This window comes from Spermophilus citellus (genome assembly GCF_964194105.1).
Source record: "Spermophilus citellus genome assembly, chromosome: 3".
Lineage (NCBI taxonomy): Eukaryota > Metazoa > Chordata > Mammalia > Rodentia > Sciuridae > Spermophilus > Spermophilus citellus.
The window spans coordinates 16018856-16042405 of NC_138184.1; the positions used below are offsets into that span (position 1 = coordinate 16018856).

The 23550-nt window shown below is 57.1% G+C and overlaps 1 protein-coding gene across 4 annotated transcripts in view; it reads right to left on the reverse strand.

The window, feature by feature from the left end:
- Nucleotides 1-2157: 2157 nt before the first annotated feature.
- UNC13A (unc-13 homolog A) overlaps nucleotides 2158-23550 on the reverse strand; it is a gene marked incomplete at its 5' end in the record, with an annotated part of 60722 nt that continues 39329 nt past the window's right edge. Inside the window, 15 exons of one of the 4 annotated variants that reach the window (XM_081288568.1) lie at nucleotides 2158-6610; nucleotides 8139-8298; nucleotides 9053-9145; nucleotides 12704-12851; nucleotides 13478-13558; nucleotides 13916-13972; nucleotides 15236-15265; nucleotides 16363-16401; nucleotides 18718-18841; nucleotides 19723-19875; nucleotides 20283-20371; nucleotides 20575-20652; nucleotides 21236-21316; nucleotides 22181-22324; nucleotides 22636-22732. In XM_081288568.1, the coding sequence (XP_081144694.1) occupies nucleotides 6310-6610; nucleotides 8139-8298; nucleotides 9053-9145; nucleotides 12704-12851; nucleotides 13478-13558; nucleotides 13916-13972; nucleotides 15236-15265; nucleotides 16363-16401; nucleotides 18718-18841; nucleotides 19723-19875; nucleotides 20283-20371; nucleotides 20575-20652; nucleotides 21236-21316; nucleotides 22181-22324; nucleotides 22636-22732 (1675 nt within the window). In that variant the 3' untranslated portion in view covers nucleotides 2158-6309. Of the gene's footprint in view, nucleotides 6611-8138; nucleotides 8299-9052; nucleotides 9146-12703; nucleotides 12852-13477; nucleotides 13559-13915; nucleotides 13973-15235; nucleotides 15266-16362; nucleotides 16402-18705; nucleotides 18842-19722; nucleotides 19876-20282; nucleotides 20372-20574; nucleotides 20653-21232; nucleotides 21317-22180; nucleotides 22325-22635; nucleotides 22733-23550 lie in introns of all 4 variants that reach the window. The other 3 variants (XM_081288567.1, XM_081288566.1, XM_081288569.1) reach the window with 3 other exon arrangements.

A 23550-nucleotide genomic window follows, 5' to 3' on the forward strand; every position in this document is an offset into this window, starting at 1 on the left:
GCACAGCTGGGGCTCTGTCACGTACGGCGGGAACAGGATTGGGCAGGGCGGGACTCAAGTCAACCCCATGGCTTCTCACCGTTTGTCATAATGAAGGCAGGGACTGTGTAATTGGGGGATGCGTAATCACAGTAATCATTACGTGTAATTGCAGGATCAGGAGCAGAGCAATTATCATGCAATAAAAAAATGATATAATAAAATGTAATCAGGGACAGATGATCAACCGCATAATTGTTACATTCTCCAGGAAATGGAAGACGCCTTTTTTGACATTCCCCAGCAATTTGGCTGTGGTGGCAAGTGGAGTGATGCCAGGAACAGGGTCAAGTGGGTTAGGATCAGGGGACATCACAGGGTTGGGGTTCGGGAGCAAATGGGGGCTGGGGAAGGCCCTGAGAATGTGCCAAACTTTAGCCTGAGGTTGAATAAAGTGAGAAACAGGAGGTAACAGTGAGAAGCAATGGATGGAGTCAGAGGTGACAAGCTACAGCCTGTGTTCTGTTATATAAGGTTTTTTTTTTAAGGTGAGTCAAGTAACAGAAATCTGTTTTTTGTTTGTTTGTTTGTTTGGTACCGGGGATTGAACTCAGGGGCCCTTGACCACTGAGCCACATCCCCAGCCCTATTTTGTATTTTATTTAGAGACAGGGTCTCACTGAGTTGCTTAGCGCCTCGCTTTTACTGAAGCTGGCTTTGAACTCGCAATCCTCCTGCCTCAGCCTCTTCTCTGAAGTCGCTGGGATTACAGGCCTGCGCCACCACATCTGACCCCCGTGGACCTTTCATGTTCACTATTTACAATGTTTCCCTTAAAAGAAGAGCCTGAGGGGCTGGGGATGTGGCTCAAGCGGTAGAGGCTCGTCTGGCGTGCGTACGGCCCGGGTCGATCCTCAGCACCACATACAAACAACGATGTTGTGTCCACCAATAACTAAAAAATAAATATTAAAAAAATTCTCTCTCTCTCTCTCTCCCTCTATCACTCTCTCTTTAAAAAAAAATAAAAAAGAAGAGCCTGAGACCTGAAAAGTGCATCTCATTCTAGATCAGGCCACCGCCTCTCCCTCTTGTCCCTGGTTTAGTCCTGTTGACTGTTACTTGCAGCCCAAAGCATTCACTGAAGTGGATACCGTGGTCCTTGCCCTGGCCACTCGCATGTAGAAACAACCTCAAACATCAGGGGGCTGCCCTTGAATTGATCAAGAAAAAACCGAACTGAGCCTGTTTCTGCTCCCTGGTAGGATGGGGGCTGAAAACAGAAATTAATTCTGCTGTGGGAAAGTGGAGGTTTTCTTTTCTTTTCTTTTCTTTTCTCCTTGCTTTCTCTTTAGGAACACAAAATTTAGTTCCTTGCCATCTGCTGTGACTAAAACAGACAACCTTAGTGGTATGGGTTGAGTCCCTGGTGTTTGTGCCTGAACTTGAGTTACAAGTAACAAGCTGCCTAATGTCCTGGGTTCAAATCTCACCTCCACCTCTTCCTAGCTCTGTGATGTTGCTCCTCTGGGTCTCAGTTTCTTTGTCAATAACATGGGGATAAGCTGCATCTACGTTCAGGAAGCATGATCAACGTTATATGAGAGATGCTAATATTTTGGTTTTGCTTTGATGATGGGAATGCTCTCTACCACTGAGCCACCCCGCAGTGTCCCATCTTCCTTCCTTCTCTCTCTCTTCCTCCCTCCCTCTCTCTCTATTTCTTTCTTTCTTTCTACAGATCATATGAGGTTGCCCAGGCTGGCCTGCCCGCCTCAGAAGATCCTCTTGACTCAGCCTCCTGAGTAGTTGAGAGGTTAGGGCCGCGTAGGGACAGAGACATCCACCACAAATCTCAGGCTGTGTACTTTCTTTCTTTCTTTTTTTTTTTTTTTAATGTCTGCTGTTAGTAAAATATTTTTACAGAGACCAAAAAAATCAGATTAGTGCAAAACATCTCGACACCATGCGTTCATGACCACTTCTCGTTTGTTTTAAACATGTTCCAAGTCACATATTTACAGAGAAATGAGGGCATCCGCGAGGACACCAGATCAACGGGGTGGAATTAGAAAAGAAAAAAAAATTAAAAAACAGAACAAAACAAACAAACGTTTTGATTTTCATATTTGCAATCACATGCTAAGAGAAGGTGTGTGGTGGGGGGGGCGTCCCTGGACTGCGTGGCAGGGCTTTGGGGGCGGGCCTGACGGGGTCTGGGGCAGGGGTGGGGTTTGAGGCCCCCTGGCGGCGAGACCAGGGATGCACGGGGGGGCGCGGAGCCCCTGCCCGTGACCTGTGTCTTCAGGAGCCACTGCGGCCAGGCAGGGGTGGGGGAATGGGGAAGGGGGCGGGTCTTGGTTGACAGCGTCAACTCGATTTCTCTCTTGAAAAGAATAAAAGGCAAAGAGAAAAGCAACACGTGTCAGCGAAGATGACTTTGGTCCTTAACGATTCTTAGGAAAGGATGTTCATTCAAGGAGAGACGGGACCGGGACCCAGGTCCAGATGGAGATCCAGGCCGAGCCCCGCCCCCCTCACCTGCCGCCCCGCCCGCCCCACCCGGGCAGGAGGTGCCAGGCTGTCCTCGCTCCGCCCGGCTCTCAGTGTCCCCATCTGCAAAACGGACAGCGCAGGCGAGAGCGGAGGGTCTCGGAGGTCCCAAGGATTTCTAGTTGGGTGTTAAGTTTTTTGCATCTCTGATGGGGGGGAGGGGCACGATGAGGCTGCAGGCTGGGGGGCCTGAGGAACTGGGGGTGCAGGCGGGCACCTCCTAGTCTACGTAAATCCTTGGAGGACAGATTGTGGGAGCGGAAGGGGAGGTCCCTCTTGCTCCTGACCCCCTTTTGCACTTCGCCCGTCTGCACCTCCTCTCTCTGGGTCTTGAATCTCTGGCTCCATCCCTTTTCGGGGCGGGGCTTTGGCACGGAAGCAGGGAACCCTTAGGGTCCCCACCCTGCCCAGGGGCACCCTCCTTTATTTTTTACCTTGCTCCATGGGAATTTGGGGCCACCGCCTGGAACCCCAAGTGAAGGCAAAAATCCAGAGGTGTTATTCAAGGCTGGCCTCTGTGTCCACTTGCTGGGTGGCTCTTGGGGGAAGCCCTGCCCCTCTCTGGGCCTTGTGCCAAGACAGGAACTTCCTGAATTCAAATAGCTGCCAGGCCCCTGGACTCCCCTGTTTGTACCTTATCATCCCACTGTGCCGCACTGGGACTCAGCTGCAGTCTGGACACCTCCCACGTGTCCAGGACGTTGGGGAGGGGAAAGCTGGCAGGACAGCAGCGTGGGCCTGGCCCCGTCCCTGTAGACCCCTGCCCACTCCTGCACGTCTTCCAACTGGGTGCGACCTCCCTGCCATCCCCCAGTGCCCAGCTCATGCTGGGTCAACTTGGGGCTCCTGAGAAGCCTTAGCCCCCGGGGCCAGGAGGAACAGCCAGACACAGACACCACCAGTGTCTTGACATCAGGGTTAGACTGGGGAAGGGACAGAAGCTGGGACGTCCTGTGGGAGGGGGGAGGGTTTCTACAGTATTTTAATCATGAGTTTGGAAGGATGCATAGGAATTCTCTGAGTAAAGAAACGTGGGAGGGATTCCAAAAACAGTCCTACTCTGGGAGTTGCAAAAACGCACTCCCAGAGGCTCGCCACATGCCTGGGCGAGTGCTGGGACTCACAGGCTCGCACGCACCCATGCGCACACGTGTGTACACACACACACACACACACACACACACACACACACACACACGGAGGACTTGAACCAGAAATACTCCTTTGGGATCTTTTGGGAAGTATCCTGCCAGGCAGCTCGGTGCCTGTCCCAGGTCACACATTACCTGCCCTTGGGGCATTTCTGTGTTCTGAACTGAGTCACCCATCCATCCTATGGCTGCTGCACCCCCAGCAAGCCCAGATTTCCAATCAGCCCCTCAGTCATGTAATGGAGCCTTCAAGTTCCCCACCTTGCTCCTGGATGGAACCCCCAATGCGTTTTACATTCTAGTACAAGAATTCGGGTCACTTGAACATTGCCTGAATTTAGGGGCCACAAAGCACCTTCAAGCAAACTGAAAACTAGTTCCACTCCTTCCAGATGTTTCCATTCATGTATTGGGAGACCATCATAAACACATGTCACTCAACGTCTAGGATTTGAGATGGAGTAACTGGAGATGGCAAACCCTGGAGCAGGGCACAACCTGCAAGGCAGCGCCCGGTGGCCCCGGGGCTCATCTAAAGGCAGAATCTGTCTTTATTTTGGAGGGGCCCTCGGGATTGGACTCAGGGGTACTGACCACTGAGCCACATCCCCAGCCCTTTTAAAAAATATTTTAGAGACAGGGTCTTGCTAAGTTGCTTAGAGCCTCACTAAGTTGCAGAAGCTGGCCTTGAACTTGTGATTCTCCTGCTTCAGCCTCCTGAGCTGCTGGGATTACAGATGTGCATTACTGCACCTGGCTTATCTTTTATTTTTAATATAGCCTCCAAAAAAAATTTCCAGAAATCAATGTCAACATCCTCAAAGCATCCCCCCCCCCATTGATCTCTTCTCCACCCAGCAGCTTTTGGGACCTGGACTAGAGTCTCTGGCTTCAAAATCTCCTGGGGAATCCCCAGATATTTCAAAATAAAAGCAAAGCTTCTCAGGGCAGCATGCAGAGCCTCGCCTGGGATGACATTTCTCCAGTCGCCTCGCTCCCTATGGTCTTCTTTAATGCCTGGGCTTCAGCCACAGCACCTTCTTGCTGTGCCCCAAAGTCCACCTCCTGGCATCTGCACCTGCGGCTCGCTCTACCTGGTGGTTTGTGCTCTGGTGGGGGGATGCCTCAGTTTTCATAGCAGACAATCCCCTGCTCCCTCCTGAGTTCCCATTCCTCAAACCCATTTTAATTTCTTCCTAGCGCAGCACAACCCTGCCCTTCCCGTATGTGCCTGGGTCCATGTGTGGGGCACACAGGCCATGCCAAACTTTCCCAAAAGGCCCCACTTGGATGAGCTGACTTTCCATCCAAGTTACCCAACTGTGCCCACTACTGGAGCAGCTTCAGGCAGCAGAGGCTCTATCTGGGCACGAGCTCCTGTGGCCCTGGGTTCTGAATGAATGAGATTCTGGAGACTAAGCTCTGAGCATGTCTGTGTATTCTCTCTCTCTCTCACACACACACACACCTAGTTTCCGGTCTCTTCCTGTTCTTTCCTGCTTGGAGAATTTTGGCAAAGGAAAAAGGGGCTGAGGGAGCCTGGGTCCAGGGGATCCCAAATTCTCTCTCTTTTGGTGGGAGGTCAAGAGTTCTCAGGGACTCCCCGCTGGAGTCTCAGGAAAAAGGGTTCAGGACAGGGGTCTTGCTTGGCAGCCGAAGGAGGGAGGGTGCAACAGGGGTTTTGGCCCATAACCCCCACACCTTGTAAGTACTGGGGGAGGTCCCCTGAGGGGGAGTTAGCAGCAATGGGGAGCTATGTCGGGTCATCCGATCTCAGCCCACCCTTCCACGGGGCACACAGGTCTAAGGGACTGGGGAGGGGGCATGGCACTGGGAAGCTGGGCCAAGTCTCAAGCAGCTCTCTGGGCCTCAGTTTCGCCATTTGTAAAATGGATGTGTTAAACTCTATGAGATGAGGACTGGGTTTGTTGGGGGGAAAAGGGAGGCAAATCCCCACAGGGTAGTGGGGGAAGTGCAGATGCCCCAGAGCCGTCCCCTTGGCCCCCTGGGTTTGGGCGCCCGAGGGCGCATGTGCTTTTGAAATCCCATTCTTCCCCCTCCCCCCACTTATTTTTTGCACAAACATGAATAGGGACACCGGTCTGCCCGGGTCCCTCCAACAGGCATCCTGGTCCCTACAGCCCCTCAGCCCATCTCAGGGGACTCCAGGAAGCCCTATCCCTTGCCCAGGGCCCGCTCCTCGAGGGAGCTGAGAGTTCCATACTTGGCAATTGGTCTTGGGCCCCAGGATTTGGAGCCCATCTTATGGCTTTTCCAGGGGACATGAGGCGGGGTCTCCCGGAACCAGAGCCCTGGGATATGGCCTCCTTCAAAGGGACAGGTTTCCCTCCCATCCCAGCTCGAAAGGCCCCTTAGATGACGAGGGCGTGGCCTCAAGTAGGGGATGTGGCTTCTTCCTTCTTCGCGCCCTAGGGCGCGCCCTCCCGACGGGGCGGGGCATCGTCCGCTCGCCTTTCCCCAGAGGGAGAAGTAGTCTAGGGCGCAGACGCAGCCCGCCCACTGCGCAGAGCCCGGAGACTTGCCCTCTGGGCGGTCCCAGCGCGCAAGTCCCGCCCCGCCCCGCGCTCTGCGCAGGCGCAGTATCGCCCGCCGGCCTGCTCCCACTCTAAGGCGCAGGCGCCGCACCGCCCTCCTCGGCAGAGCGCGTGTCTGATTTGAGCTTGACGAATTCTTTGGCCACCTCGTCGTTGCTGCGCTGGGATAAGATACGCAGCACCGTGAGGCCGGTGTCGTCCATGTGGATGCGGCGGCCGAGCGGCAACCAGCAGGCGGCGCTCCCGCGCTGGGCCAGCTCGCGCAGCTGCAGCACAGCCAGCCCCACCGTGCGGTCCTCGCGCGCGAAGCAGTAGTCCTTGACGCACACCTGCAGCTCGTAGCACTCGGGGCCTGCGTCCGCGCTCAGCGTGCTAGGGGAAGAGTGGGGCGTCAGGGCGCCAGTCGCTCCGCAGCTGACTCCGCCCCGGCTGGGTACCGCACACCGTTACCCGCCAGGAAATCGCCCAAACCAGGCCTTGCCCCGGGTGGCTCCGCCCTTGCGGCCCCGCGTCACGACCACCCCAGGCGGTACCCCTCCTCTGCCCCACTCTCCCGCTGCAGTCCCTGCCTGATCACGCCCCTATTAGCTGGCCCCCAAGCTGGCCACCTCCATACCTCAGTAATATTTCTGCTTAGCCTGTCCTTTGTCCCCACCCACCAAACACCACCCCCTTAAGTGGCCCTTCCTGACCTGGCCAGGCCCTGGTCCAAACTCCAGATACCGGGCCTTTGCTCCTGCCTGCTGAGCTGCAGATAGCCCACACAGAAGCCCCCCACCACATCCCACCAAGTTCTTCACTGATGTGGCCCCGCCCCTATCCCCCCCACACCCGCCGTCCCTCCTGATGTGACCCTGTCCTGGTACCTCACCATAGATGACAACTAGCACATCCCCCACTCCCTCCTGCCCTTAAGCCCAGGTGACCTTCCCAGACCAAGAGCCTGCCATATTGCACCCTTATCTGAAGTATTCGGCCACCCAGGCGACACATCTGCCTTTCCATGAGGACCTGAAACTGCTTCTGGAGCATTCCTTCAGGTGACCTACCACCCCAAAGTTCTCGACCAAGAGTCCTGTCCTGACAGGATCTAGAGGGAGCACCCACCTCTCTCTAGATAACAGGGCTCTGATGCCCCCTGCCTTCTGCACTTCGTCCCCCAAGAGCACCCCAACACTGCCCCCTTCCCACTTGATCCAGGTATCTGCCCCTAGGAATGGAGCCCTACCCCAGGTGACTCCACACACCATATCCCCCATCAGACTTATCTTACTCCCCAGGTTTCAGTCCCCTCTAGACTCGCATACCTGGAATAGACTCCCAACTCCAACAAGCCCAATCCAGATATGGCATCATGTGACACCCACCTCATGCCCTAGGTCAAGCCACCCTCTAATGTGTTCCTAGAGTTGACTCCTCCAGATGACCTGACCCAACAGTCCCAACAAAGCTGGCTGCTCATTCCAAGAGCCAACCCTCTGTCCTGCCCGGTGACCTGTCCTGTCCCCAGGCCCCTCAGCACCTATGGCTCAACGTGATCACCCACATCTCTTAGGCTAGTCTCCAGCCCCCAAATGGTCCTGCCCATCATACCCCTTCTGCCCAGACTTTCTCTCCCCTTCACCACCCGGGTGACACCCTACACCATGCGCCTTATCCACTCACTGACTCCCCTGGGGCTGCCTGACCCAGAGGGTGACCTCCACTCTGGGACCTCCCTGATCACTCTTGCACCAAGGTGCCTCACTTTTCAGTGTTCACACAAAGGTCGTGGCCCTTCCCACTCCCACATCCAGCTGCCACTGGCCCATCAGACATCTCTCCTACCTAGCTGGCCCTGAGGTTCCCCGGAAAGATGCCCCTCCCTTCTCTCCATGCTTTCCAAACACCCCAAACTTACAACTGGAAACTCTCGTTGTACTTGGGGGCCCAGCTGTTGTTCTTGGATTTGGTTGCAAACTTGCGTTTCTTATCACTGAGCTGGGGCCCAATAATGTTGACCTCGATGAATGGCCGGAAGATACCAGAAGTCTGCCACTTGAGGTCATTAGCAGCCACCACTGTTGGGGGAAGTAGAAGAGGAGGCTGGTCAGGTCACACAGCATGACAGAAGTAGATAAAATACAAAATAGGGCTGGGGATATGGATCAGTGGTTGAGTGCCCCTGAGTTCAATTCCCGGTACTAAGAATAAAAATAAAAACGAACAAACAAAAAATACCCAGCCCAATTCATGTTCTGGTTAACAAAATAATAGCAAAAAATAAACACACACACACATGCACATTCTCTTTGGGGCTGGGGGTGTAGTTCAGTGGCAGAGAGCTTGCCTAGCCCCTGTCTGGCCCTGGTTCCAATCCTGGTCCCACAAAAACAAACCAAAACTAATGAAAACACAGCTAAGAAATGGAGAAAGGGGCTCAAACCCTGTGAATGCACTTCTGGGCCCGGTCACACGTCTGCACCCTTCAGTTCTTTTGTTTTGTTTGTTTGTAATGAGGACTGAACCCCGGGGTGCTTAACTACTAAGCTCCATCCCCAACCCTTTTTCTATTTTATTTAGAGACAGTGTCTCCCTGAGTTGCTTAGGGCCTCACTAAATTGCTGAGGCTCACTTTGAGCTTGAGATCCTCCTGCCTCAGCCTCCCGAGCTGCTGGGATTATAGGCGTGGACCATCACATCCATCTTGCACTTTATGTTTTTATGAACCATTAAGCAAAATGTTTGACGCTTTAGCCAGCTGGAGTTTGGTTTCTGTCTTGGACTTGGTGACTCCTGGTTGAGGCACCTCCTCTCCTGCCTCAGGCCACTCACCTTTCACCGTGACCTTTTGTTCCCCAGTGCCTGGATGGGTGAAGAGCTCTACATGGACGGAGACTTCACCCACAGGGTCTTCTACCCCAGAGCCTGGTGGGACAGGGGAGAATACAGCCGTGAGCTCAGTTCCTTCCCACCGCCTGGGAGGGCCGTTGGCCACCTCCCCCTCACCGTGTGCTGGCGGCACCAGGTCATCAGCCTTGACAGGGAGGCACTGAAGGGGGCGGGATGGCAGGTGCTTTTGGAAAGCCAAGAATCCTGGGTTCTAGGATTTTCACTACTTTGCTGTGTGACCTCAGGCAGGCCCATTTCTTAACCTCTCTGAGCCTACTGCATCTGCCTTCCTTTTTCTCACTCCACTGACTCTCATGTGGTCAGGCTCTTCATCTTCTGCTACACTCTGGCAGTCTCTGGTCCCAGGGCCCTACCTTCGCAACACACCCAGAATCTGACCCATATCTTTTACCTCCATCCTGATCTAGCTCTATCAGGGCGGATCTGGACTTTGCAGTAGACTTCTTGGGCCTCAATGTCACATCCCTCCTCTATTCGGAACCCTCCCGTGGTTCCCATCTCACGCTGGGATAATCAGTGTTTGTGGGATCTGCGGCCCGCCCCCCAGTACTACCACCTCCCCTGCCTCAAACCTCCCCCACTGCTCTCCTTCCCCCAGTCCTCCCTCTCCACCCCACAGCCTCCTCACTGCTCTTCTGACACACTGGGATCACCTGGCTCAGAATCCTCACCCCTCCTGAAGTGACGGCTTGTTTGGACACATCTGAGGACCTTGGACACATCTGAGGTTCCTGGTCCTGATTTCCGTCTAACAGATTCTCAAATTTCCATTGAGAAAGGCTCCAGGCCTCACCTCTGACCTGTGCTCAGACCCTGGGGCTCAGATGGGGGGGGGGGCATTCCGTGTCCAGTCAGGGAGGGTGGAAGGAACCACGGCTGTCCAATCAAAGCAGTCCCTGCCTATGGCTGAAAGTGATTGGCTCTGGGACAGTCCCATGACCCAAGCCGGGCCAATAGGAGTTAGACTTGGGACTTAGGCTGCACAGCCTGAGTTGCGCTGTGTCCCTCTCTGGTGCTAAGTGGGCAGGGCTGTCTCTGCCCAATAAGGAGACAGCCTGTCCCACAGAGGCCTCCCTGATGCCATCTCAACCCCCTGATCTTTCAGTTCCACAGCCAGCTTGAGACATGGTGACGTCACTCTTTCTAACTAACATAGTATCCCCAACGGTCCTCATGGGGATTATGGAAGGCGCAACTTAAAAGCTATTGTCTCAGTCCCACTCCGCCCCTGTGACTTGGAAGGGCATCCTGCTGGGCCTGTGGACCTGTGACCGCCAGCACCTCCACCGAGACCCTCCCCCCCCCCCCCCCAGGCAGCTCCCTAGTCCTGGAGCACCCATGCATGGGACAGGAACAGGAAAGTTGGAGGTGAGGGGTGGGGGAGAGGTCAGTAAGAGGTTGATCCAGGTTACCTCACACTGGACAGGAAGTGACTGAGGGTCATGGAGTAGAGGGGCCAGGAGACCCTCATCACCCCTGGTTGCTGCCCACCCCAGGCCACCTTCCTTATCGTCTCAGGCTCCCACCCCCCACAGTCACATGCTCAGCCTCCCCACCCTTCCCTCCCCCAAGGCCGATGCTTCATAGCAAGCTCAATCCGGGCCAAACTGAGGTGCCAGGGGTGAGTTAGACGGTGGTGGGTCAGGTGAGAGGTCAGACCAAGGCCAAAGCTAGTAAGAAGGGGGAGGGGGCAGTGCGGAGCACCCCTTCCCATGGTTTGCTGGCTCCACAGAGAAGGGTCTTTTATGGGCCTGTCTGTGCTTCCCCTAGCCCCACACCCCGCTCCCCAAGTCCCGGGTCCCCTTGCAGGGGAAGAAGATTTCTTGGGCAAGTGGTTTAGCCTTGTTGGACATTCTGTCTCCTCATGTGGAGGGTGATGGACGCTGTCCGGGGACAGCTGGAGAATTCTTTTTGAGATTTTTCCAAGAAATACACCCTACAGGGTCTGGCTGTGGGTTGGAGCTTGTCGGTTGCTGTCTACTTCAAAAAATGTGCTGCTGAGTCTAACAACATTAGCTAACAATCGTGAGCTTCCTGTGTGCCTGGAATGGCTCTCAATTTAATTTCTTCTAACCTGGAAATTAATCCTCAGGGATTAATTCCTTGCCTGTCCCCGTTTTACAGATGGGAAAACGGAGTCGCAGGGAGGTGGATTCTCATCTGCCTGGTAGTGCCCCGCAGGCGGAATGGCTGACTCAGGACCTGAGCCCAGTTCTTAACCTTTCAGGTGCCTGTTTGGGGACCCGGGATCTGGCTTAGGAGACGCTTCTTGGGGAATGGCTTCTCCTTCTCCATGTGGAACCAGCAAGCGTCCTTCCCCCTCGCCCGCCTGGCCGGGGCACCCCAGTCCCGGGAGGCGGAAGGACGGGCCTTTTACTAGCCGGGCCGGGAGGGGCGCAGGCACCGGGCACCGGGCGCGGGCGGCGGGCGGCATTGGCACGTACCCTTCTCAGGATAAATGTCTTCACTAAGGGTAAACCTAGTCCCCTTTCCACCATGGACTAATCGGGTGGCAGGGGAGGAGGGAGGGGCGGGGAGGAGGGAGAAGAGCGAGTGACAGGTGGGGATGGAGGAGTGTGCGTGGCGGGGCGGGGGGCGCGGAGAGGGGACAGCAGAGCGAGAGGGAGGAAAAACAAGAGAGAGAGAAAAACGTCAGCGGCAGACGGACGGACGGACAGACAGCCTCCCGCTTCGGGAACACCAAGGACACTAAAAGCAGTGAGGACTCGGGGGAAACTGAGCCGACGCCCGGGGAGGGCCCGGGCTGCCGCGGTGGGGGAAGGGGCCACCGGAGGCCACCGGGCTCCTTCCCCCTCCGCCGCTGGAGCAAAGCCTGCGGTCAGGGGCCAAACTTCTTTGTCCTGTCTACACCAGATTTGAAAAGGTGGGTCCCCAGGGAGGGGAAATAGGCCCCTAGAGTCCCGCCCTCAGCCCTAGCTGCGGTGTGAGCTCCAGAGAGACAGAGGCGGAAGCACAAGACAAGAGCTAGAGAGAGAGAGAGTTCGAGAAATGGGGCCTCCTCCGTGCTCCCCGCTCCCAGGTGGGTCCTTCCGGTCCTGGAGTGGTCAATCAGCCCCAAGACATTACGGAGATCCCGCCCTTGGAGACTGTAATGGCGGCCTGGGTCCATGACGTCAGAGGTCTACCCGGGCTGCCAATCATTCCTTGCCTCCAGGACCTCCAAGGTCCCGCCCATCACGAGCTGTCAATCATCTCCAGTTACCCTCCCCTGGAGCTGTCAACCATTCCCTGATGGACGCAGGCGTCCCAGTAGCTGTCAACCTCTCAATGGTCCTGGGACATCATAGATTCTACCAGATGACAATCATTTCAGAGCCCTCCGCTGTCCTGGGTTCCACCTCTAAATTGTTGCCATCTCTCTCAGGTCCTTGAGGTCGGGGCCCCACCCCCAAGTGCTGCTGATCACTCATTGACTTAGGGCAGTGGAACTTCACTATCAATTCGACCCAAGCTCATGATGTCATAAGGGGCGGGGCCAGTGGCTGCTGCGCAAAACGGGGGCGGGGCTGCCTCCGCAGGCAGGGGGCGTGGTGGCGACCGTCCCGCCCTCACCTTGCGCTCCCTGCGTTTGCACGAATGTCTTGATGAGTAGGTCGGTGGCCTGCGTGTAGAGGGACAGGGCATAGCGCAGTGACTGCAGGTCGGGACTCTTCTCCAAGAAGGTCTTTTTGAGGCCCACTCCACCGGCGTGGAAGTATTGCTGTGGGGGACAATGAGGGAGGTGAGGCGGGGGTGTGGTGGGGTGGCGTTTGAGGGGGGAGCCCGCGCAGCCATGAGACTAGGCACTCCCACTGTCCCCTCCCCTTCCTCCACATCCAGCATTTGGATGATCCCCCTGCCACTCCCCCACCGGCCCCCCAAACCTTCCATGGCTCCCAGCACCCTCAGAACTGCACCCATCCAGACCTTTCCCGGCCTCCCTCCAAGGCCTTCCCTAGATCTTGCCCATCATGGGGACTCAGACCTCCTGTGCTCACTGGGGGAAAGGCCCTCTCTGCTCCCTGCCCATTTGCTGAATCCGAACCTCTGTGCATTCTGCAAACCCATCTCCCCAAGTTCCCTCCAAAAGCCCTGGTTACTCCCTCCTTGGGCTGCCCCCATCCTGCCTCCCTCCCAGTCCTGACCTTGCCAGGCTCAGGATGTCTGTCCAGCATGTCCTCTCACCTGGGCTCCTCAAAGCCCTGGCCTCAGTCCGTCTAGCTTTGGCACAGGAGAAGGAACCCAGAGTGTTTAGAAACTGAATAAATTCATGAGGGTCCAAGGTGAGCCTAGGTCACGTCCATACCAGCCATGCCCTCTGCCTACCCACCTGGACAGGACTCTCACCTTGATGGTGTCCAGGGCTAGTTCAACAACTGCACATTGCTTCGGAGTCAAGCTCTTGGCTTCTTCTCGTACCATGTGGTCCTAGATGGATGGGGAGATGGGCCAGGTGGGCAGGGCAGATCCAAACTTCAGGATCTACCTATAGGTCTCACCCTTGCTAAACACTGGGGAGTTGGACTGTGAGTCATTTTCATCCATCCCAGTGCCCAGCAAGTGACTAGCACTCAGTAGGTGCTCCATGCATATTTGTAGGCAAAATTATTTGCATTCTTGATCAAATTGTACCTGAAGCTGAACCATGCACATCTTCCCAACACAATGCAGCAAATAAATCGTGTTTAAGTCAGAAAACTGAGTAAGTTTTCTGTCCCTTGAGCCTGCAAAGCATGTCACCATCCCACGATCTCCTGCCTCTTCTGCTCCCACCTCTCAACTCACCTTGAGTTTGGACAGCTGACCGAGTTCCTTAGCGGCATTGAAGATCATCTGGGTCCCCTGCAGGTAACAACAAACACAGCTGGGTGAGGAGGGGTCCCCCAACCCACTCCCCATCCACCCAGACGACACCCAGCCCTGGACACCATCTTGGTTTCTGGGAAGGGCAATAGCCATGTCCCAAAGACAGAGGTCTGGAGCTACCCGCCCCAAAAGTGCCAAGGAGAAGGTCACGACCTTGACCCTGGAAGTCCCAATCCTATGGGAACACTACCCACCACTGCACCTTCACCATGACCCCAGGATTGTGGGACACAGAAGAGAAACAGGCAAGGATTGGGCTGTGGGGGACAGTGGGTAGGGGGAACCCCAGATGGGAACACTGGGGGTGTGAGCTCTAGAGTTAGGGGGCCTTGGGAAAGCTGTGGGCAGGGCTGGGCTTCAGGAAATGGCCCTGATGAACCCTGCCCCCACAGCCATCCCCTCTGTGGGGGATTCACTCTGTAATGGCGGGGGCTGTTAGTCTGACCTTTAAAATGAAGGGTCCTCCCCTACCCTCTCTGCTCCCCCAAAACGGACAAAATAAGATGGCAACATGGCTATGGCTCTGCCAAGTCAGGTGACTGGGTTCAATTCCCAGCTCTGCTGTGTGGCCCTGGGCAAGTTACTTAACCTCTCTCAGCCTCAGTTTTCCCTTGTAAATGACAGAAACAACACCCATTCTTGTGGCTTTGTGTCTTTGCCCAGTGTTCACTATAATCATTGCTTCATCTCAGTCACGGGCAATGCTGAGACCAGATCCCATGTGTCCAGCCTCCTCCATCACTGTGCCAGGGGACCTCAGGCATGTCCTCGAGCCTCTCTGGGCCTGGTTTCCTTCACTGGCTAATGAGGGTAGGGGGGAGGGCTGAGGAGCAGTGGGTGACGAGTCTCGCATTACTGGGTCCTGGGTGGGCTTGGTGGGAGAGGACCTGTTCACTGGGGTTTGTTTTTCTTCTTTCCTGTGGTGCTGGGGGAGGGCACTGGGCCAGTGCTCCACCCCTGGGCCACACCCCAGCTGGAGGTTGATGCCAGGCAGTCCCCCAAGCGCCCCGCTGTCTGAGCGGTTCCCTGCGGCACCCACCTAGAGTCTGGCAGGGAGCCGGGGCCCTCCTGGCACCCTCGGCCCTGCCCACTGTCCCCCACCTGCCCCCCAAGAGCAAGCCAGACAGACAAAGGAAGAAGAAACCAACAGACAGGGTCACAGACGGCCCCAGACGGCACGGACCACAGAGGTGGAGGGCGTGGGGAGGGGAGCCAGACAGACAGTGAGGGGCCTCTTACGTCTGAGTGGCTTGGCAGTTTCACCCTGCCCTGCGGAGAGAACCAGGCGGAGGTCAGAGTTCTGGTGGCTGCTTGCAGGCCGTTCATGGGACTTCCCTGTCCCCTGGAAGCCCAGCCCTTGAGCTCCCTCCCCAGTCCTGAACCTAACACTGGGTCCCCTCCCCAGCTAGGCACTGTCCCTGTCCCCGAGTGAGGGCTTAGAGCCAGACCCTTTGACATCCTGGGGGTGCTCAGTGAGCTGGCATAAGCCCATCCCCTGGGGACAGGTGCCTGATCCCACCCCACAGCCAGCGTGCCTGGCAGGGGACTGGGGGGGTGGGAGGGGAGAGAGGGCTCCGGGTCTCTCCTCCCTCACTCCCTGAGCCTCCGTGGCACCTGACGACCCAGGACATACTATTGGGTACTGCAGGTACATTCAACAGAGGCACACACCCAGGCATTCATGTGTGCACACTTACGCACACACACAGATCAACACAGAAACACACATGCAGAACTCACACGCTGAAATACACGTGTGCATCCTCACCACCTACACAATCACACACACAGACCTACACACACTCACACCCTTGTGGGTGCACATACATGTATGCAGTGCCTGGAACATCAAAGGTGCCCCTCAGAGGGCTGGCAGAGTGGACATGGAAGGCTTACAATCTTGTTCACAAAGCTGAGACCCCACATGTGTGTGCACAGGGATGGCGTCATCTGTGCAAGTGCACAACAAGGCAACTGCTTACGTGCTGCCACAGCTCCCATCTCCCTACAGCAAATACCCATTAGAACAAAAGAATTTGCAGAAAAACCAACACAGGTCCCAGTCCAGGGCAGTGATCCAATTTTGGCCTCTAGAGAGACCACAGAGTGTCAGTGGCACCCAGGACAAGGAGGAGCCCGCAGGGTGTTGCTGTGTGAGGGCAGGAGTTGTCTGTATACAGTTTTGCTCATACACTCACATTCCTCATTCCTCTCTGACTTCCGACTTTGTGGGACTTTGTTAGAACACCTGCCTTCTACCCATGACCCCCAGCTGAGCTTCCTACCCCCCCACACACAGATAGGCCAGGCACACTCACGCCCAAACACCACGGCTGGGGACCTCAGCAAGACGAGGCCCTCATTACCTTTTCTAATCCCTTGCCATGTTTTCTCAAGAGGGTGCCCTGCAGAGACAATGTCACAGGGTGATCAACCTGGCACGTCATGCAGCATGGGGCCCAGGTGTACTGTGGGGATGGGGGCCCACACTGCACAAGTGGCCAGCGATGAGTGCATAGGGACTGTGTGCTGGCCTTCATGGCCGACTCTCAAAGATATGAGTCAGAGACACAGGAGAGAGGAAGGAGAGAGAGAGAGAGAGAGAGAGAGAGAGAGAGAGAGCTAGAGAGAAGTCAATGCCAAATATGGTCCATTTACATTTAGTGTACATATGAGGCTCTGGGTTCTTGGAGTATCAGAAAAGCAAACAGGCTCCATCCCAGCCAGACCTAAGTTTGAATCTTGACTCTGGCATGTGTTCACTCTATGGCCCTGAGTAAGGGACTCGGCTCTGGGCCTCAGCTTTCCTCATCTACAAAATGGGAATAACAATATCCACTTCACTTAAAGGGTTGTCACAAAGGCCATCAGAAATAGCTGTTGTGACCAGGCCTGGCCTATATGGAGTCACCAATAAACACGAATTCCTTTATCCATGGACAAGGGCATTATTTAGGATTGGCACATGGCTGCCAGCCAGAAACCCCAGATGCGCCCGCGAAGAAGAGACGAGCAGGTGAAGGTTTGCTTGCCCACAAAGGGGTGATGTACCACTGACAGGGGCAGCCCCGATTTAGCAAGCCTGCTGCCCCCAGGCCAGGCCCTGAGGAGCACTCCAGTGACTGAACCCTGAGAACCACTGCAGTCACCCCATTTTTCAGACAAAGAAATGGAGCTTAGAAGGTGAAGTGATTTCCCAAGATCACGAAGAGAGAGAGTGGCCGGGCTAGGATTTGACCCCAAGTCTACCAGACACCAAAGCCCCCCTGCAGCCTCCCATCTGGGTCTCCACCTGAGCATCTGTGCACAGCAGGCGCGGGGCAGGTGGGGACATCAGTGGACAGAGGAACAGAGCCTGGCGCTGGCACTTGGGGGGTCAGAGGTAGGAGCCTGCCCTGAGAAGCTGAGTAGAGAGCCACCGGGCAAAATCCTGCCTTCTGGGGTGCGGCTAACAGTTCAAGGCCCAAAGGGGAGGTCAGAGGGGCCCCCTTGACTTTGCCCTCTTTCTAGCTTTGGAGAGAGATCCAGGATCCCGGTGGTATCTGGGCAAGGGAATAAGGGTCGCATCCAACTAGAGGGCAAGGACGGATACGAAGGGGCTGGGACACGGGTTTAGGAGCATGTGCCTCCTCTGGACTTCTAACGGGTGTGGGGGGGCTCCCGCCCTCCCGGCCCCTCCTCTCCCCATGCCCCGCCCCAGACAGACACAGGCACATCTAGGCGGGAGGTGGGACAGTGGGTGAGGGCTGATGGGTGGGGAGGGGGCGCTGGGTGGGGTGGGGGTGCAGCCACGCGGTGGGCCGAGTCCAGACACAGAGCGGACGGACAGACAGATGGACAGACGGGCCTCTACTTACGATCATCTGTCAGCCGTGTTGGGGACGGGGCGGTAGGGAGGGGGAATAAGGCATCGTGAGTGTCCAGGGAAGGCCAAGAAGGGGGTGGAGACGGCACTGAGGGGCAGGCCCCTGACCCGCCCTGCCCACGGAGAGGGGAGGCTGGGGAGCCTCGGGCCTCCACCCACCGCTGCTTCTCTGTGGCCCCCAACCCCTCCCTGAGTTCCCCCATCCACCCGGGAGTGTCCTCCCGCTCTGCACTCTGGGCTGTGCCCTCAGCGTGTCACTGCCGCCTGCAATTTTCTGTCTGTGAGACTCTGAGCCTCCCAGGGGTCCGGGCACCTGCCTCCACTCTCCTGGGCAGCCCGATCCCTGGGGACTCTGGTCTCTTCTCCCATCTCTGGAAGACCAGATGCACAGCCTGGTCTCTGGATAGCCACTGGCCTCTGCTTGGGCCATCTCTGACCTTGGATGCTCTTTGTGACCTCTGGCCTGAGTGTCTCTCTTTACTGACCCCAAAACCCTTTTGGAGACCTGAACACTACTGATCTACAGATGTCTTCAGCCCCAAGCTGACCTTTCTTTTCTGGGTGACCTCTGATCTTTGAATGGTCCTTTGAAATCCCTTGACTGTTTGACCTCTTTGACCTTGGAGTAACCCCAACTGATTCCTGAGTGACCTCTTTGTCCTTTTGATGACCTTGACCCATGTCTGACCTGTCTGACCTCTGGTGGCCTCTACCACCCTCGGCTGGCCCTTGAGCCTTAGATGACCTCTCTGAGCCTCCATACCCTTGTCCTGGTCCCCCCACCTCAAGGCACCAAAGCTCTCTAGGCCCTCACAGGGAGCTGGCCCAGTGGCCTGGGGTCCACTGCGGGCCTCACCGTCTGGTCCGTGAGCGGAGGAAGGACGATGGTCTTCTCCATGGTGTTCATGACCAGCTTCCACAGCTCCTTCAGCACCCGCTTCAGCACCGTCTTCTCGCAGATTTTGGCAAAGAGGGTCAGGCTGGGAGTGGAGGGCGGGTCTGAGAGGAGCCCCGCGGCCGCCGGCAGTGGAGGGCTCCCCCAGCGCCACACGGTAGGGGGCACTTGGCGCAAACGCAGCCCCGAGATGCCCCTGAGGCCCCACAGAGTGGCCTGTGTGGGGTGCGTGCAGAACCCTGGTGCTCGGAAGGTCAGCGGGAGCCGCGCTGGAAGTGGTTTTGGGGCCTGGGGAGGAGGCTCGCACCTATCGTGGGGATGGGGCGGCGGGAGCCATGGAGGGCTCTAGAGGGACACGCCCTGACATTCGAATGGGAACAACCTTGTGGTGGGGTGAGCCGGACCAGGAGCCTGCAGACCAGGGCTGGGAGGGGGCGCAAGCCGCCAGGGGGAGGGCATGGCCTGAGGAGGGTGGACTTGGGAGGAAAGCCAGCAGAGGGTCTGTGAGTGGATGTGCGGGGGGTCAAGGACAGAGAGGGACAGTCCACATGACCCACACCGACCTACCCCGCCATCCACCAGACCCCGCCCGGCCTTCTCTCGTTCTCTTCTGTCTCCTTCCACCTCCCCCTCCTCATCCATTCCTTTCCTTCCTCCTTTCTTCCACCCATCTGTCCGTCCTTCCATCCATCTGTCCGCCCACCATCCTTTTTAACCTTTGAAGCCTTTTTCCTTCAATCATTCATCATCTCGCTGCCCAGCCCTGGAGCCCTTCATCCACCCAGCCACCACCCATTCATCCCTACAGATACTCACTCACCAGTCCTGACAACTATCTACCCGTCTCCCTGCCTCCACTTAAACACTCTTTCACACAACCCCACCCCTACCCCAAGCCGCCCAAGCTGCCTGGCTCCCTGGCCCGGCTCCGGCCTCCCTGGTCTGTCCCAGGCCCTGCCGGCTCACTTGCTGTCCAGCAGGTCCATGATGGGCTGCAGCACGTTGTCGGCGTCCTGGGCCACACTGCTGCAGGCGCTGGCGGGCACGTTGCCTGTGCCCTTCACCTGGCTGAGGATGTCACCCATCTGTTTGACGCATTCTTCGATGTGTGGCTGAAAGCTGGGGACAGAGCGGGGAGGGCTCAGACCCCACTCCCCTGGCACCCAGAGGGTGGGGCGGCCAGCGCCAACCTGTGTGGTGGTCTAACGCCACACCAGGGAGCAAGGCCACCCTCAGCTGGCAATGTTGGGGACAGGCAGAACAGCAGGGCATTGATCCGTGTTGTTCATTTCATTCTCAAAAGTCCTGCTGGGGTCCTGTCTATCATCATCCCCACTTGACCCATGAATAGGCTAGGGCTCAGAAAGGTTGGGTGATTCTCCCCAGGACACACAGCTAGTAAGCAGTGGAGCCAGGATTTGAACTTGGCATCATCTGGCGCTGAGCCTGGTCTCTTCCTCTGCCTCTGCTGAGTCTCCAGATGGCCCAGGCTCCCTCCCCGATGCCCTGGCCCTGCAGATGCCCACCTGGTGGCGAACACCCGGCTGAGCTCATCCAAGACATTGTTGAGTTTCACCTGGAGCTCCTTCAGGATGTCACTGGCCTCGGCGTCCAGCTGGGAGCCGAAGGGACAGCAGGTCAGGGGGACGGAGCATCGACGAACCTGGACTTCTCATCTCACCAGGGAGAGGGAGCCCGAGGGGTGGCAGAAGACAGGAGACCCGGTGAAGCCGCCAGCTTGGGTCTGAAGGGGAAGTGGGGCTAAAACCCAGCCCAAAACCCGGGGGATGCGCTGCGGGGACCCAGGGGGCGCCGCACCTCCTTCCCTCCCATGGCTTCGAACATCTTCTCCAGCTGGACGCGGAGCTGCTGGGTGTTGTTCATGAGGATGCAGGGCTGCGGGCGGGCAGGCAGCAGGGTCAGGCCTCGGCGCTGCCCACCCCCCAGGGACCGCGGCATGGGCTCAGGGGCTGGGGCCGGGGACCCCGGGGCCGCAGGTCAAGTGCGCTCAGGTTCCTGGGATCACTACGCAGCTCGCCTCTGGGGCTGGGGCGGGGTGAGGCTTGAAGTGATTTTGCCCCCACGAGCTGGGCTGGGCAGGGTGGGTCCAGAAGAGGGTGGGGGTCCCCCGTGGACCCAGAGCTCCGCACTCACACCCACCACTCAACACCCAGACGACGACACTGAAGGCGCCAGCCTCCACCCCAGTCAGACCCCCAGGCCCAGAGACACACTCACCCCACACCCATCACACAGCCAGAGAAGGCACAGACATGGCGCCCAGGTGCCCTGTGCCCAGACACACAGAACCCGACACACACCAATCAGCACACTCAACAGCTCGCATCTTGCCGGGACAGTGAGGCCACACCGGCTGGACACCCAGATATCCAGGTGTCAGGGCGCGGGGAGGGTGGGGCCCTGGGGACGCTGAGTGGGGGTGGGCAGGGCACAGGACGGGGCGCCCGCAGGTCACCACTTTCTCCTTCTCCTTGGAGCAGTAGGAGGCGAAGTCCTTGGAGATGATGTCCGCGTACTGGAGAAGCACGTTGCTGATGGTCTGGGGGGACACGGGGTGGGTGAGAGCAGGGCAGGGCTGGTCACCAGTCCCAGCAAGACCACTAGTGAGACCATGGATGGACTTCCACTCCACGGCATCTAAGAGGGTCCTCTGGGCTGGGTGGATCTCCACCCAGGACGACCATCAAAATACCCCAGTCCAGATGAAGACCAAGGTTTTTTTTTTCTTTCTATTTTTGGTGCTGGGGATTGAACCGGTTCACTTCACCCCTGAACCACATCCCCAGGCCTTTTTGTATTTTATTTAGAGATTGGGTCTCACTGAGTTGCTGAGGCTGGCTTTGAACTTGCAATCCTCCTGCCTTAGCTCCCCAGCTAGTGGGATCACTGGTGTGAGCCACTCTGCTCGGCTCTTCTCCCTCTCTCTCTCTCTCCCTCTCTCTCTCTCTCTCAAGAGACACACCACATTAACCTAGACTCAATCATGACCTGATCCCAAATTGAATCCCAGTCTGACCTGAAATCCCCACCAAGGTCAACCTGGCCTCATGACAATCCAAACTTGAACTCAAATCCAACAATACCAAACTCACCTGGAAACCTTTCTAACTTACAGAGACCACAGCCTCCGCTCCAACCTCAATGCCGACTCAAAACCCAATCCAGAAGGACCCCCCCCCCCCAAGCACCAACCCCAGCCCCAGCCCCAGCACAACAGCATCACCAACCCTAGCTCCATCCACTCTCCAACCCCAGTCTGGCCTAACTCCAAGTCCCAACAAACCCAAGCTCTGACCTAAACCTGGAATTCAATCACATGGCTCCACCTCCACGGCACCCCGCCTCCACCCTGAGCAAGCCCAACCCACTCTGACCCACGCTGCCCCCCGTGCCCACCCCACACCTTGGCAAAGCGCCTCATGTAGTGCCCCACGATCTGGGGGTCGGGGCACTCGAGCTTCTTGATGATCTCGAAGCTCTGGTTGAGCTGAGAGAAGACGTCCACCACGGAGCAGGAGAAGAGCGCGTGCTCTGAGGTCTGCTGGAACTGCAGGAGGGCAGGAGGGGACGGTCAGAGCAGGGCAGGCCCGGAGCTCGCCCTCCTGGCCTCCGGGGGGACAGCGCACACTGACCACCTGGAGGGGTGGCTCAGAGTACCCGGGTGACAGACTGCCACCTCTAAAGTTGGTCACAAGGCCATGGGGTGGGTGGAGAGGTCAGGTCTGCTGGTGGACACCCACGGCACACTGCGCTCACCTCAAGGGCAACGGATGCCCCAGGTGGACCCCAGTGGGTACCCCGAGGGAACGAGGTCACTATGGGCAAGTGGGCAGCATGGTCACGCGCCGACCCCCTTACCCCATCCTTCTTGTCCCGCTCCAGGGCGCCATGCAGGAAGTCCCGGGACACCTCCTCATTCTCATCCAGCCACTGAATGACAAATGGCTCAAACCACCTGCGATGGAGGGCTGTGGTGGGGCCCAGCGCTCCCCTCCCCGGCCCTGCTCTGCCTGTTCCCACCCAGTACTGGGGGGTGTCGGCCGATTGCACTCCCCAGGACTCACCCTGTGGCCTCGGGTGGCCCTTGCTCCCCTCCCCCACTGGGCTCAGGGACTTTGCCCATGAAATGGACCAAGCAGCAGCCATCAGAGGAAGGCCCAGACTTCAGGAGCCCTGGCTCAGATAAACCTCCTTCGCCCTCTGAGGTCCTGTTCCCTACCCGGTCCGCATTCTGCATCATGGATTCAACCCACTGGGGTTCAAAAATAGTGTGCAGAGCCGGGTGCCATGGCCCACACCCGTCATCCCAGCGGCTTGGGAGGTTGGAGCAGGAGGAACATGGGTTCAAAGCCAGCCTCAGCAATGGCAAGGCGCCAAGCAACTCAGTGAGACCCTGATACAAAATAGGGCTGGGATGGGGCTCAGTGGTCGGGTGCCCTGAGTTCAATCCCTGGTACCAAAAATAAATAAATTAATAAATTAAATACAGTAGTGTGCAGACACCACACCATTTAGTAGAAGGGGCCTGAGCACCTCAGACTTTGTGTCCTGGAACCACTCCCAGTGGACGCTGGGGGATGATTGCACAGCAGACTGTCCCGCGGGGCTGCTGTGAGCAGTGACCAGTGTGGCACTCAGTAGGTCCTGAGGAATCGGTGGCCACCATCCCCGTCCCCCACACAGCGCAGGTGTGGGTCACCCCAAGTTCACCTCCTGGGTCCATCGCTGACCTCACTGGGCCAAGTCACTGGCATCTTTTAACCTCCATTTCCT